Raw genomic sequence first — 14878 nt, 5'->3', positions numbered from 1 at the left:
CCGCTGGCTGAGAGCTCACAGGGCGAGGCCTGGCCGCCAGTACTGGCTTGGACACACTGTCCACTGTCACTTGGTCCTTTCTGCTCAAAGTACGTAAAAGACTGGAGGGTAAATTCGTGCCCCCGTTCTTTGCTCCCTCAGTTAACACTATGCCAGTTGTAGGACAATGAGTCTCCAGGAGTTTCGTTAGCAGCTCCTTTGTGGAGACTGCGCCTGGACCATCATCCCAGCTAAGGGAGGTGGACTCTTGAGTGTCCGCAGCCCCGGGTGAATGGATGAGCAGGGAGCAGCCCACAGGCGTCGAACCTGTGTTTTTTCCTTTTTTTGTACCAAGCACTGTTGCAAACTCTTAAATGAGTTATCACAGACATTTCCCTCATGACCACCATGTGAAAGAAGTCCCGCTGACATCTCTCTCAAGAGACCAAGCCAAAGAGAGGATAACGGCCCTGACCTGAAGTCAGGCAGCTAGTGAGTAGAGAATGGGTGTGAAAGAGCCCGTCCCATCTGCTTTGTGCTGCCCACCTCTTGTGTGCTGGGTGCCCTCTCTTCTGAGCAACAGACCCAGTACAGAGCCTGGCACAGGGCACATGCTCAAACGGTAGTGACCAGGTGAACGCACAGAGATGGGAAGGGAAGAGAGAGACCTGCCTTTTGAAAAAGTTAGAGAGTAGTTGAAAGTACTAAGATGAAACATTTACTGCCTGCTCAAGAGCATAGCCTCCTCAAGGGCTCTGCTGGCTCAGGACAGAGGGGCTGACTTGCTTTCAGCCTCAGGGTCCTCACTGTCCAGTGAAAGTCCCTTTTGGAGTGACATTATTCAGCTCTATCCCTTTTGAAATTCTTCAGCAGTTCTCTCCTGAGAAGCCATTCACTTCTGTCCAAAGTAGTGGCCAGCAGAGCGCCCTGCCTTCCTTTTGCCCATCTGACCAGCCGGCAGAGCGCCCTGCCTTCCTTTTGCCCATCTGAACAGCCGGCAGAGTGCCCTGCCTTCCTTTACCCATCTGAACAGCCGGCAGAGCGCCCTGCCTTCCTTTTGCCCATCTGAACAGCCGGCAGAGTGCCCTGCCTTCCTTTACCCATCTGAACAGCCGGCAGAGTGCCCTGCCTTCCTTTGCCCATCTGAACAGCCTCTGGCCCTCTCGCCTGCAGCCATGAGGGTCCCGTGTGGCAGGTGGCCTGGGCCCACCCCATGTATGGCAATATACTCGCGTCCTGCTCCTACGACCGGAAAGTCATCATCTGGAAAGAGGAGAATGGCACCTGGGAGAAGACCCACGAGCACACAGGACACGACTCGTCAGGTACAGTGCGGGCGGGTGGGGCAGGGGCCGCGGCGGGAGGGTCTGTCCACAGCGCAGGCAAGGTCCTAAGACTCAAGCCAGCACAAAGCGCAACAAGGACAGCAAAGACAAGGTAGTAAGCTTGGTGGGTTGGTTTTTTCTTTAAGGTTTATTCATTTTAAGTGCTGGTCTTTGTTCTGAGACTATAAGATAGGCTTTAGTTTATGATGACGATGATATTAGTAGGTGATGGGTTTTTCAACTTTCCCCGTGGTGATCCCTACGATTTTCCTTTTTTTTTTTTTAAGAAATTTAGTTAAACAGTCTCAGACATGAAAGTCTGCTCACTGTGCCTCCTTCCTCCCTGCAGTAAACTCCGTATGCTGGGCTCCCCACGACTACGGCCTCATCCTGGCCTGCGGCAGCTCGGACGGGGCCATCTCCCTGCTGACCTACACCGGGCTGGGCCAGTGGGAAGTAAAGAAGATCAACAATGCTCACACCGTAAGTCCACACCCTGCCTGCGGGTAGGGGCCGCTCTGCGGCCTCACCACGTGTCTGCTATTCACTCCTTAGAGAAGGGCAGGAGCGGTGTCCCTGCTGTGCGGTGGGCCACAGGAGGGCTGCTGAGCAGACACTGTTGGGAGAGCAGGTCTGAGCCTCTTTGTGCCAAAGCCAGACAGAGGCTACATCCAGGGAGGCCAGGCTGCACCTGCCTCATTCAGCCCAGGGCAGTGCTGGCACTGGTTCCTTCAAGTCAGGGAGGGCCAGGGCACTGGCAGGGTGGCAGCAGTAGCCTGCCCACCTGCCACCCTTGCTGTGCACACCGCAAGTTGACATGGCCTGCAGTGACCATTGGGAGCCCTGGAACTGATTGGTGTTACAAAAAGCATCATAGGAAGTAGTTCTCTGCTTCCTGTGTAAGGTTGAAACAGTCACGGAAGCACTGAACAGGGGTGGGAGGGCTCACATTTCTTGAGCCTCTAGTGTATGTCATGTAATCCTCACAGATGTTTGTGAATCAAAAAACTAACAATTGTACAGATGCCTGAGGTCACCAGTCCTGTTCTCATTTTGTGAATAGATACGTAAGGCTCAGATAACTGACTTAGAGGAGGTACCGTGCTGGGGTTAGACCACTGGAATCCGTGTACCTCTTGTCTACACGGCCGTCCAGCCTTGATGGCCCTAGCGCTTCTGAAAGCTATCCAGACGGAAGGCAGCAGCCCCAAGTCTAACCCTGTACTTTCGCAGTTCTCAGATCCTGGGAATCCACAGCCTGCCCAGCCTTCAGGGCCCCAAGAGCCTGTCTGTGGCTCTTGTTACTTGGGACCCTGTGACCCACATCTGCTGACTAACATAAAATTGAATAGGCCTAGAGGCTTCTGGAAAGATGGCAGGGAATGACATCATAGTGCTTGAGTCTCTTCCACATCTCTGCATAGAAACCAACAGAGCAACTTAGGTAGCAAAACCAAAATTTTCTGAGCAGTAGTTAACAGCAGAACTGTTAAAAAGGTATTTCCATGAACTCAAAAATACAAGTGAAGAGGGATGGACCAAATAAATACAGCACCAAGACTGCGTGGTATTGGCATGCGAGCAAGAGAGGAGGTAAGTGGTGAGCAGCGCCTTCCAGTGGCACCTGCGGAGTACCCACAAAGGGCAGGAGGTGCTCACTGTTCGTAACATTTTAAACTCAAGAAAATTCACCCTTTTAAAAAATAGAGTTCGATAGTTTTTACTATACTCACAAAGTTGTACAACTCTCACCACTAATACCCAGACCATTCTCATCACCCCAATAAGAAACCCCATTAGCAGTCACTCTCCACCCCACCCCCCCGGGCCCTAAGCAACCCTAGTCTACCTTCTGACTGTGAATTTGCCCACTGGACATTGCCAGTGGATATTGCATATTGCCTATGGACATTGCCTGTAAATGGAATTATGCAGTACAGTCCACAGAAGACTGACTGCTCTCACTTAGCTTGTTTTCAAGGTTTATCCAAGTTTCATCCACATCATAGCATATATCACTGTTTCGTTCCTTTTTTATGACTGAATGATATTCTATTGTGTGAATATATATATATACACACACACACACACACACACACATTTTATTTTGCATTTATTTCATTTTTATTCATCAGTTAGCGGTCATTATGAATAACACTGTTACAGACATTTGTGTATAAGTTTGTGGTTTTAATTTTTTTGGGTAACTACCTGGGTGTGAAACTGCCAAGTAAGGGAAGCTCCGTTTAATTTTTTGAAGTACTGCTAAACTGTTATCCAAATTAACTGCACCATTTTACATTCCTGCTAGCAGTGTATGAGGGCTTCAGTTTCTCTACATCCTTGCCAACATTCCTTTTCTTTTTGATGATAGCCATCCCAGTGCGTGTAAAGTAGTACCTCCTTGCGGTTTTCATTTGCATTTCTCCAATGACTAATGACGTTAGGCACCTTTTCACATGCTTACTGGCCATTTGTGTATCTTCTTTGGAGAACTGACCGGGGGAGTGGGCTTGCACTGTCTCATACTATGTGAGTGCAGGGAACCCACAAGAAGAAAGACTAAAAAGGGGCTTGGGGAAATCCGGCCCTTGCGACCCGCTGGGCTTGCTTCCACGGCAGTGCCCCTCTTGAGCAGAGGGACGCAGAGCCAGAGAGAGAGACAGAATGAAGCATGTAGACCAGAGTGGGCGAGAGGAACACAGCCTTGAAATCCCCAAAGCAAGTGTCACGTTTGTTAACACTACACAGAAAGAGACTTCTGAACTTAGGGAGGCTTTCCTGAACCTCACCATCAGGAAAACTAATTTCACATAAAAATACCAGAGAAGTATTTAAGTGAATCACATACAAAATTTTCCTTTAAGAAAGAAAGAATATGTGGAATAGACCCTTACAGACAGTGAGAGAAAGACACACCCACAAAAACTGAACCAGTTGTCATGTATTTCAAATCAAGCTGAAAAGACTTCTTTTAAAATGACAAAAGACAAAAAAATAGCATAAATGAAAATTAGAAAAATTCAGAAAAAATGAAGTGACAGGACTCAAGAAATTTAAAATTATAAATAAAGACTAAATTTAGGAGTGTAAGAACAAATAAACAATAGATAATGCCGTAAGATAAACAGTGTGAAAAGAAGGGGAAATCCCCCCAAGATGAAGCTATAAATAGATTTTAACAAAAAGTGAAGACAGGCCAAGATCAAATGTGAATATTAGGAGTCCAGAAGAAGTCAGAACAAATACTAAAAATTGATTAAAGAAAAACTACCTTAAAATTCAAAAACTCTCTTTGAAACTACATCTTGAGAGAGTATACCTTATATTTAAGAATATCAACCCAGAATCACAAGCCAAAGACCTAAGAATAGTGAAATTACTGGCTTTTAAAACAAATCCTTCAGGCATCTAGGCAAAAGGACCATGTGATTTACAGGGGAAACAGACCATCATCAGACTTCTCAACGGCAATGATCATGCAAGAGAAAATGGAGAACGCATTTACAACGCTCGAAAGAGTGTGCGAGCCAAGGATTTAACTTAGCGAAACTGACTTTCAAGTTCACACAGACTCAGCAGCTTTACTCGCCAGATATTTAGGAAATAACCCAAATGTGAATCGGCAGGTGAGTGGGCCAACAAACTGTGAGGCAGTAGAAATGTTACCTAGCAATTAAAAGAAATGACTACTGATACAAGATAAATGAATTTTAAAATGCTGAGTGGAGAAAACTTAGTCAAAAGGTACATACTCTGATTCCACAGTACGCAAAAGCGAACTCCAGTGACTGCAGGCTGGTGGTTGCTGAGCTTGGGGGGCCAGAGGCAGACTGTAAGCTTGGAGATGGCAGATGCGTTCATTCTCTTTTTACCGATAATTTACTGTTTTTAATCACTTTTTAGTGGAGGTATTAACTAGTCACCACGCTGTGCATCACGTCCCCGTCAGATGCTTATTTTACACCTGAAGATTTGTATCCATTCGGCCAGTCTGTCTTGGTTGGAGCATTTAATCTGTGTATGTCTACAGTAATTATTGATATGTATGTTGTTACTGCCATTTTGCTCATTGTTGTGGGCTTGTTTTTGTAGGGCTTTCCTCTTTCGATCTCTTGGGATTTGATGACTAACTTTAGTGCTGTGTTTGGATTCCTTTTTCTTATTTATATTGTGCATCTACTGTAGATTTTCAGTTTGTGGTTACGATGAGGTTTTGATATAGTAGTCTATATAGAAAAAGATTGTTTTAAATTGCTGGTCTTTTCATTTTAAATGCATTTCCAATATTTTGCATTTGTACTCTCACGATTGTTGATTTTGATACCATATTTCTGTGGATGATTTCCTACCTTTATGTTTCCCTTTACCAGTGAGTTTTTCCATTCATAGTTTTCTTGTTTCTAGATGGGACCTTTTTTCGCCCTGCCTGGAAAAAGTCCTTTAACATTTGTTGCAAAGCTGGTCTCATGGTGCTGAATTCTCTCAGCTTTTGCTTGTCTGTAAAGCTTTTGATTTCTCCTTCGAGCGTCTAAATGGAGCCTTGCTGGTTATTATTGGTCGCAGGTTCTTCCCTTCCATCACTTGAAATATATTGTGCCGCCCCCTTCTGGCCTGTAGAGTTTCTGCTGAGAAACCAGCTGCTAACCTTATGGAAATTCCAGTATGCTACTTGTTGCTTTTCCCTTGCTGCTTTTAATATTTTCTCTGTTTACTCTTTGTCAATTTGATTCCTACGTGTCTCAGCCTTTTCCCCCTTGGGTTATCCTGCCTGGGATTCTGCTTCCTGCACTTCAGTAACTATTTTCTTTCCCATATTAGGGAAGTTTCAACTATTATCTTTTCAAATATTTTCTCAGGTCCTTTCTCTTTGCTTCTGGGACCCCTATAATGTGACTGTTGTGTGTTTAATGTTATGATGAAGGTCTTCCTTTCTTTTCATTCTTCTTCACGGCCGTGACTCCCCCCATTCCGTCTCGCAGCTCACTTGTCCAGTCTTCTGCGTTCCTGATTCTGCTGCTGAGTCCTGCTAGTGTGTTTTTCCCTTCACTTATTGTGTTTTTCATCTCTCTTTGTTCTTTAGATTCTCTAGCTTTTTATTAAACATTTCTTGTGTCGTCTTAGTCTGTGCCTCCATTCTTTTTCCAAGACCTTAAAACATTTTTACTGTCATTACCCTGAGTTCTTTTTGGAGTGGATTGCCTGTCTCTACTTCACTTAGCTGTGGCTCTGGGGCTGTGTCGTGTTTCTCCGTCTGGAACATGCCCTGCTGTCTCATTCTGCCCAGCTCTCTGTGACTGGTTTCTGTGCTGCAGGGTGCAGGTTCTTCTTCTGTCTGCCCCTGGTGGAGGAGGCTGGTCTCACAGACTTCTGCAGACCTCTTGGTGGGAGGGACTGGCTCCTACTCACTGGTGCATGGAGCTGGGTCTTGTCCCCCTGGTGGGCAGGGTCAGCTGTGGGCTCAGGAAGGCTTGAGGCAGCCTGTCTGCTGATAAGTGGGGCTGTATTCCTGCCCTGCTGGTTGTTTGGCCTCAGATGTCCCGGCATTGGAGCCTGCAGGCTGCTATAAGTGATTGTTTGGCCTCAGCTGTCCCGGCATTGGAGCCTGCAGGCTGTTATAAGTGATTGTTTGGCCTCAGATGTCCCGGCATTGGAGCCTGCAGGCTGTTATAAGTGAAAGTTTGTGCCTTTTGACCTCTTTTCACCCGTTTTGCTAATCCCTCATCAGCACCTCTGGAAACCACCAATGTGTTCTTTGTATCTGTGAGCTTGGGGGTTTTTTTTATTAGTGTCGCGTTGAAGTGAGATCATACACTATTTGTCTTTCTCTTTCTTTCTTTCTTCACTTAGCATGATAGCCTCAAGGTCCATCCATGCTGCTGAAGATGGAAGGATTTCATTCTTGTTTTTGGCTGAATAATATTCTGTGTGTGTGTACATACCCCACCTGTTTATCCATTCATCTGTTGATGGACATTTTGCTTGCTTACATTCTTGGCTCTTATAAATGTTACAGTGAGCATGGGGGGTGCAGATATATTTCAAATTAATGGAGGGTTTCCTTGTTGTTTGCTTGTTTTTTGGTATAAATAGCCAGAAGTGGAACTGCTGTATCTAGGTAGTTTTACTTCTAATTTTTTGAGGCTCCTCCCTGCTGTGTTCCACAGTGGCTGCACCAGCTTACGTCGTCACCAGCCGGGCACGAGGGGTGCCCTTCCCTCTGCGTGCTCACCAGCACTTGTCTGTTCGATAGTGTCTCTTCTGACAGCTGTGCGGTGCTCTCCACTGTGGTTTTGATTTGCATTTCCCTCATGACTAGTGATGTTGAGCGTCTTCAGGTACCTGAGTGTCTGTGTATCTTCTTTGGAAAACCATATATTCACATCCTCTGCCATTTTTGAGTTCAATTATTTGCTTTTTACTGTTGAGTTCTATGAGTTCTTTTCTATTTTGGATACTGACTGCTTATTAGGTACACGATTTGCAAATATTTTTTCCCATTCTGTACAGTGCCTTTTCACTTTGTCGATGATTTCTCTTGCTGTGCTTTTTGTTTGATGTAGTCCCTCTTGTTTCTATCTTCTTATGTTGCCTTTGCTTTTGGAATCAGGTGCAGAAAATCAACACCAACATCAGTGTCAAGGAGCTTAGCGCTTGAGTTTTTCTCTACGCGTTTTATAGCTTCAGGGCTCACATTCTTTAATCCATTTTGAAGTAATTTTTATGTATGGTGTAAGGTGGTGGTTCAGTTCCATCCTGACGTGGCCGCCAACTTTTCCCAACACTGTCTATTGGAGAGACTGTCCTTTTCCCATTGTATAGTCCTGGCTTCTTTGTCATAAATTAATTGCCCACGTAGGCATGGGTTTATTTCTGGGTTCTCTGTTCTGCTCCATTGATCTATGTGTCTGGTTGGGTTTTATTTATTTGGAGTTTACATTTTAGTAAGGGTAGAAAGTATCAGGTACATAAGTAAATGTAGACAGTAGCAGTGTTATAAGTACTGTCTGTCTGTTTTTAATGCCAGTACCATCACTTCATGGGAAATAGATGGGGAAACAGTGGAAACAGTGTCAGACTATTTTTTGGGGCTCCAAAATCACTGCAGATAGTGACTGCAGCCATGAAATTAAAAGATGCTTACTCCTTGGAAGGAAAGTTATGACCAACCTAGATAGCATATTCAAAAGCAGAGACATTACTTTGCCAACAAAGGTCCGTTTAGTCAAGGCTATGGTTTTTCCAGTGGTCATGTATGGATGTGAGAGTTGGACTGTGAAGAAGGCTGAGTGCCAAAGAATTGATGCTTTTGAACTGTGGTGTTGGAGAAGACTCTTGAGAGTCCCTTGGACTGCAAGGAGATCCAACCAGTCCATTCTGAAGGAGATCAGCCGTGGGATATTTTTGGAAGGAATGATGCTGAAGCTGAAACTTCAGTACTTTGGCCACCTCATGGGAAGAGTTGACTCATTGGAAAAGACTCTGATGCTGGGAGGGATTGGGGGCAAGAGGAGAAGGGGACAACAGAGGATGAGATGGCTGGATGGCATCACTGACTCGATGGACATGAGTCTGGGTGAACTCCAGGAGTTGGTGATGGACAGGGAGGCCTGGCGTGCTGCAATTCATGGGGTTGCAAAGAGTCGGACACGACTGAGCGACTGAACTGAACTGAACTGAACCATACTGTTTTGGAGAGGGAAATGGCAGCCCACTCCAGCGTTCTTGCCTGGAGAATCCCATGGACAGAGGAGTCTGCTGGGCTACAGTCCGTGGGGTCACAAGAAGTTGGACATGACTGAAGTGACGGAGCACACTGTTTTGATCACTGCATTTTTGAATTGCGGGGTCTTTTGTGATTCCATACAGATTTTAGGATGTTTGTTCTGTTTCTGTGAAAAATGGCATTGGAATTTTGCTAGGAATCGCATCAGATCCATAGATTGCTGAGTAGAATTGACGCTCCAGCAGTGTTCTTCAGTCCATCTGCACAGATACCTTTCATCTGTGTTTCTCTCATCGTTATTCTCAGTGTACCAGTCTTTCACCTCAGTGGTTAAATTTGTGCCTAGGTATTTTATTCTTTTTGATGCACCTGTGAATGGATTGTTTTCATAATTTCTTTTCTGATAGTTCATTATTGGTATATGGAAATGTAAAGAGATTTTTGTATATTGATTTTGTATCCTTCAATTTTACTAAATTCTTTTATTGTTGCTAATAATTTTTTGGTGGATCTTGAGGATTTTCTGTATATAATATATCATTTCCAAATACTGACAGTTCCACTGTTTCCTTTCCAATTTGGATGCCTTTTATTTCTTTTTCTTGTCTGATTGCTCTCGCTGGGACTTCTGATACTTTGATGCATGAAAGTGGCAAGCATGGGCATCTTTGTCTTCTTCCTGATCTTAAAGGAAAAGCTTTCAGCTTTTCACCATTGAGAATAATGTTAGCTATAGGCTTGTCCTGTATGGCCTTTATTATGTTGAGGGACATGCCTTCCATACCCATTTTGTTGAGAGTTTTGTCATAAATGGGTATTGAATTTTATCAGATGCTGCTTTTGCATCTATTGAGATGATTATGTGATTTTTTTTTTCTTCCTTCATTTTGTTAACCTCGTGTAAACACCTGTACTGATTGGCTATTAAACCAGCCTTGAATCCCTGGAATAAATCTCACTTCATCCTGTGTGTGATCCTTTATTATGTTGTTGAACTTGGTTTGCTGATTATTTTGTTGAGGATTTTATCATCTGTGTTCATAGTTAATGGTCTAATTTTATTTTCTGTTTCTTCGTGAATCAGTCTTGCAGTGTGTTTCTAGGAATGTATCCATTACTTCTGCTGCCGTTTGTTTGCATTATTATTTTTCTTAGTTACTCTGATGAGCTTTTGTACTTCTGTGGTGTCAGTTACCCCTCTTTCATTTATCAAATGAAATTTGAGCCCTCTTTTTTTTCTTGGTGAGTATAGCTAAACGTTTGTCTGTTTTATTTATAGTTTCAAAGAACCACTTCTTAGTTTCATTTATCTTTTTGTTGTCTTTTTAGCCTCTACTTCATTTATATCTACTCTGATTCTTGTTCCTTCCTTCCTTCCACTAACTTTGGTCTTCATTTGTTGTTCTTTTACCGCTATCTTGAGGTATAAAGTTTGGGGTTTTTGAGACTTTTTTCCTTTAGGTATTTACTGCTGTGACCATCCCTCTTAAAGCCGCTTTTGCTGCACTCCACAGGGTTTGGTGTGTTGTATTTCCGCTTCCATTTCTCCGATGGTGCTTTTGTTACTGCTCTTTTAATATCTTTGTTCATCCACTGGCTGTTCAGTAGCATGTTGTCTATTCTTCACGTATTTGTGGATTTTCCAGTTTTCTCCTTGTTATTTCTAGTTTCATATCATTGTAGTCAGAAAAGATGCTTAATAGGACTTCAGTTCAGTCGCTCAGTAATGTCTGGCTCTTTGTGACCCCATGGACTGCAGCATGCCAGGCTTCCCTGCCCTTCACCAGCTCCGGGAAGTTGCTCAAACTCATGTCCATCGAGTCGGTGATGCCATCCAACCATATCATCCTCTTTTGTCCCCTTCTCCTCCCGCCTTCAATCTTTCCCAGCATCAGGGTCCTTTCCAGTGAGTCAGTTCTTCGCATCAGGTGGCCAAAGCATTGGAACTCCAGCATCAGTTCTTCCAATGAATAGTCAGGACTGATCTCCTTTAGGATTGACTGATTTGATCTCCTTGCAGTCCAAGGGACTCTCAAGAGTCTTCTCCAACACCACAGTTCAAAAGCATCAACTTTTCAGTGCTCAGTTTTCTTTATGGTCCAACTCTCACATCCATACATGACTGTTGGAAAAACCATAGCTTTGACTAGACGGACCTTTGTCAGCAAAGTAATGTCTCTGCTTCTTAATATGCTGTCTGGATTTGTCCTAGCTTTTCTTCCAAGGAGCACATGTCTTTTAATCTCATGCTTGCAGTTACCATCTGCAGTGATTTTGGAGCCCAAGAAAAGACAGTCTGTCACTGTTCCCATTGTTTCCCCATCAGTTTGCCATGAAGTGATGGAACAGGATGCCATGATCTTCATTTTTTTAATTTTGAGTTTTAGGCCAGCTTTTTCACTCTCCTCTTACACTTTTATCAAGAGGCTCTTTAGTTCCTCTTCGCTTTCTGCCATAAAGGTGGTGTCATCTGCATATCTGAGGTGATTGATATTTCTCCTGGCAAACTTGATTCCAGCTTATACTTCATCAAGCCCAGCATTTTGCATGATGTACTCTGCATATAAGTTAAATAAGCAGGGTGACAATATACAGTCTTGACGTATTCCTTTCCAAATTTGGAACAGTCCATTGTTCCATGTCTGGTTCCAACTGTTGCTTCTTGACCTGCATACAGATTTCTCAGGAGGCAGGTAAGGTGGTCTGGTATTCCCATCTCTTGAAGAATTTACCAGTTTGTTGTGATCCACACAGTCAAAGGCTTTGGCGTAGTCAATAAAGCAGAGGTTTTTCTGGAATTCTCTTGCTTTTTCTGTGATCCAGCAGATGTTGGCAACTTGATCTCTGGTTCCTCTGCCTTTTGTAAATCCAGCTTGGACATCTGGAAGTTCTCATTTCATGTACTGTTTAAGCCTGGCTTGGAGAATTTTGAGCATTACTTTACTAGTGTGTGAGATGAGTGCAATTGTGCAGTAGTTTGAGCATTCTTTGGCATTGCCTTTCTTTGGGATTGGAATGAAAACTGACCTTTTCCAGTCCTGTGGCCACTGCTGAGTTTTCCAAATGTGCTGGCATATTGAGTGCAGCATTTTCACAGCATCATCTTTCAGGATTTGGAATAGCTCAACTGGAATTCCATCACCTGCACTAGCTTTGTTCGTAGTGATGCTTTCTAAGGCCCACTTGACTTCCCATTCCAGAATGTCTGGCTCTAGGTCAGTGATCACACCATCGTGATTATCTGGGTCGTGAAGATCTTTTTTGTACAGTTCTTCTGTGTATTCTTGCCACCTCTTCTTAATATCTTCTGCTTCTGTTAGATCCATACCATTTCTGTCCTTTATCGAGCCCATCTTTGCATGAAATGTTCCCTTGGTATCTCTAATTTTCTTGAAGAGATTTCTAGTCTTTCCCATTCTGTTGTTTTCCTCTATTTCTTTGCATTGATCGCTGAGGAAGGCTTTCTTATCTCTTCTTGCTATTCTTTGGAACTCTGCATTCAGATGCTTATATCTTTCCTTTTCTCCTTTGCTTTTCGCTTCTCTCCTTTTCACAGCTATTTGCAAGGCCTCCTCAGACAGCCATTTTGCTTTTTTGCATTTCTTTTCCATGGGGATGGTCTTGATCCCTGTCTCCTGTACAATGTCATGAACCTCCATCCATAGTTCATCAGGCACTCTGTCTATCAAATCTAGTCCCTTAAATCTATTTCTCACTTCCACTGTATAATCATAAGGGATTTGATTTAGGTCATACCTGAATGGTCTATTCGTTTTCCCTACTTTCTTCAATTTAAGTCTAAATTTGGCAATAAGGTGTTCATGATCTGAGCCACAGTCAGCTCCCGGTCTTGTTTTTGCTGATTGTATAGAGCTTCTCCATCTTTGGCTGCAAAGAATATAATCAGTCTGATTTCAGTGTTGACCATCTGGTGATGTCCATGTGTAGAGTCTTCTCTTATGTTGTTGGAAGAGGGTGTTTGCTATGACCAGTGTGTTCTCTTGGCAAAACTCTATTAGCCTTTGCCCTGCTTCATTCTGTACTCCAAGGCCAAATTTGCCTGTTACCCCAGGTGTTTCTTGACTTCCTACTTTTGCATTCCAGTCCCCTATAATGAAAAGGACATCTTTTTTGGGTGTTCATTCTAAAAGGTCTTGTAGGTCTTCATAGAGCTGTTCAACTTCAGCTTCTTCAGCATTACTGGTTGGGACATAGGCTTGGATTACTGTGATATTAAATGGTTTTGCCTTGGAAACAGAGATCATTCTGTCGTTTTTGAGATTGCTTCCAAGTACTGCATTTCAGACTCTCTTGTTGACCATGATGACTACTCCATTTCTTCTAAGGGATTCCTGCCCGCAGTAGTAGATATAATGGTCATCTGAGTTAAATTAACCCATTCCAGTCCATTTTAGTTCACTGATTCCTAGAATGTCGACATTCACTCTTGCCATCTCCTGTTTGACCACTTCCAATTTGCCTTGATTCGTGGACCTAACATTCCTGGTTCCTATACAATATTGCTCTTTACAGCATCGGACCTTGCTTCTATCACCAGTCACATCCACAACTAGGTATTGTTTTTGCTTTGGCTCCATTGCTTCATTCTTTCTGGAGTTATTTCTCCACTGACCTCCAGTAGCATATTGGGCACCTACTGACCTGGGGAGGTCCTCTTTCAGTATCCTATCATTTTGCCTTTTCATACTATTCATGGGGTTCCCAAGGCAAGAATACTGAAGTAGTTTTCAATTCCCTTCTCCAGTGGACCACATTCTGTCAGACCTCTCCACCATGACCCTCCCGTCTTGGGTGGCCCCATGGGCATGGCTTAGTTTCATTGAGTTAGACAAGGCTGTGGTCCGTGTGATCAGATTGGCTAGTTTTCTGTGATTATGGTTTCGGTGTGTCTGTGCTCTTATGCCCTCTCGCAACACCTACCGTCTTACTTGGGTTTCTCTTACCCTGGACGTGGGGTATCTCTTCACGGCTGCTCCAGCAAAGCGCAGCCACTGCTCCTTACCTTGGATGAGGAGTATCTCCTCATGGCCGCTCCTCCTGACCTTGAACGTGGAAGAACGTGGAGTAGCTCCTGTTGGCCCTCCTGTGTCAGTAGATCTTTAATCCTGTTCTCTGTTGATGGGCGGGGCTGTGTTCCCTCCCTGTTGTTTGGACTGAGGCCAAACTATGGTGGCAAACAGTGGTGATAATGGCAACCTCCTTCAAAAGGACTTATGCCCGCACAGTTGTATTCAGTGCCCCTAGCCCCGTGGCAGGCCACTGTCAACCGACGCCTCCACCAGAGACTCCTGGACTTCAGATCAGATCAGTCGCTCAGTCGTGTCTGACTCTTTGCGACCCCATGAATCGCAGCACCCAGGCCCCCCTGTCCGTCACCAACTCCCAGAGTTCACTCAGACTCACATCCATCGAGTCAGTGATGCCATCCAGCCATCTCATCCTCTGTTGTCCCCTTCTCCTGCCCCCAATCCCTCCCAGCATCAGAGTCTTTTCCAATGAGTCAACTCTTCACATGAGGTGGCCAAAGTACTGGAGTTTCAGCTTTAACATCATTCCTTCCAAAGAAATCCCAGGGCTGATCTCCTTCAGAATGGACTGGTTGGATCTCCTTGCAGTCCAAGGGACTCTCAAGAGTCTTCTCCAACACCACAGTTCAAAAGCATCAATTCTTCGGCGCTCAGCCTTCTTCACAGTCCAACTCTCATATCCATACATGACCACAGGAAAAACCATAGCCTTGACTTAGACGGACCTTTGTTGGCAAAGTAATGTCTCTGCTTTTGAATATGCTATCTAGGTTGGTCATAACTTTCCTTCCAAGGAGTAA

General features: G+C 44.2%; 1 protein-coding gene across 1 annotated transcript in view; it reads left to right on the top strand.

Annotated features, from left to right (window-relative positions):
• SEC13 (SEC13 homolog, nuclear pore and COPII coat complex component) overlaps nt 1-14878 on the top strand; it is a 35398-nt gene that overhangs the window by 6336 nt on the left and 14184 nt on the right. The window contains exons 4-5 of the mRNA XM_005896111.3: nt 1153-1304; nt 1654-1787. Coding sequence (XP_005896173.2) covers nt 1153-1304; nt 1654-1787 — 286 coding nt within the window. The remainder of the gene's footprint in view (nt 1-1152; nt 1305-1653; nt 1788-14878) is intronic.

This window comes from Bos mutus, chromosome 22 (genome assembly GCF_027580195.1).
Source record: "Bos mutus isolate GX-2022 chromosome 22, NWIPB_WYAK_1.1, whole genome shotgun sequence".
Classification (NCBI taxonomy): Eukaryota; Metazoa; Chordata; class Mammalia; order Artiodactyla; family Bovidae; genus Bos; species Bos mutus.
This window is presented reverse-complemented; position numbering and strand designations above follow the sequence as displayed.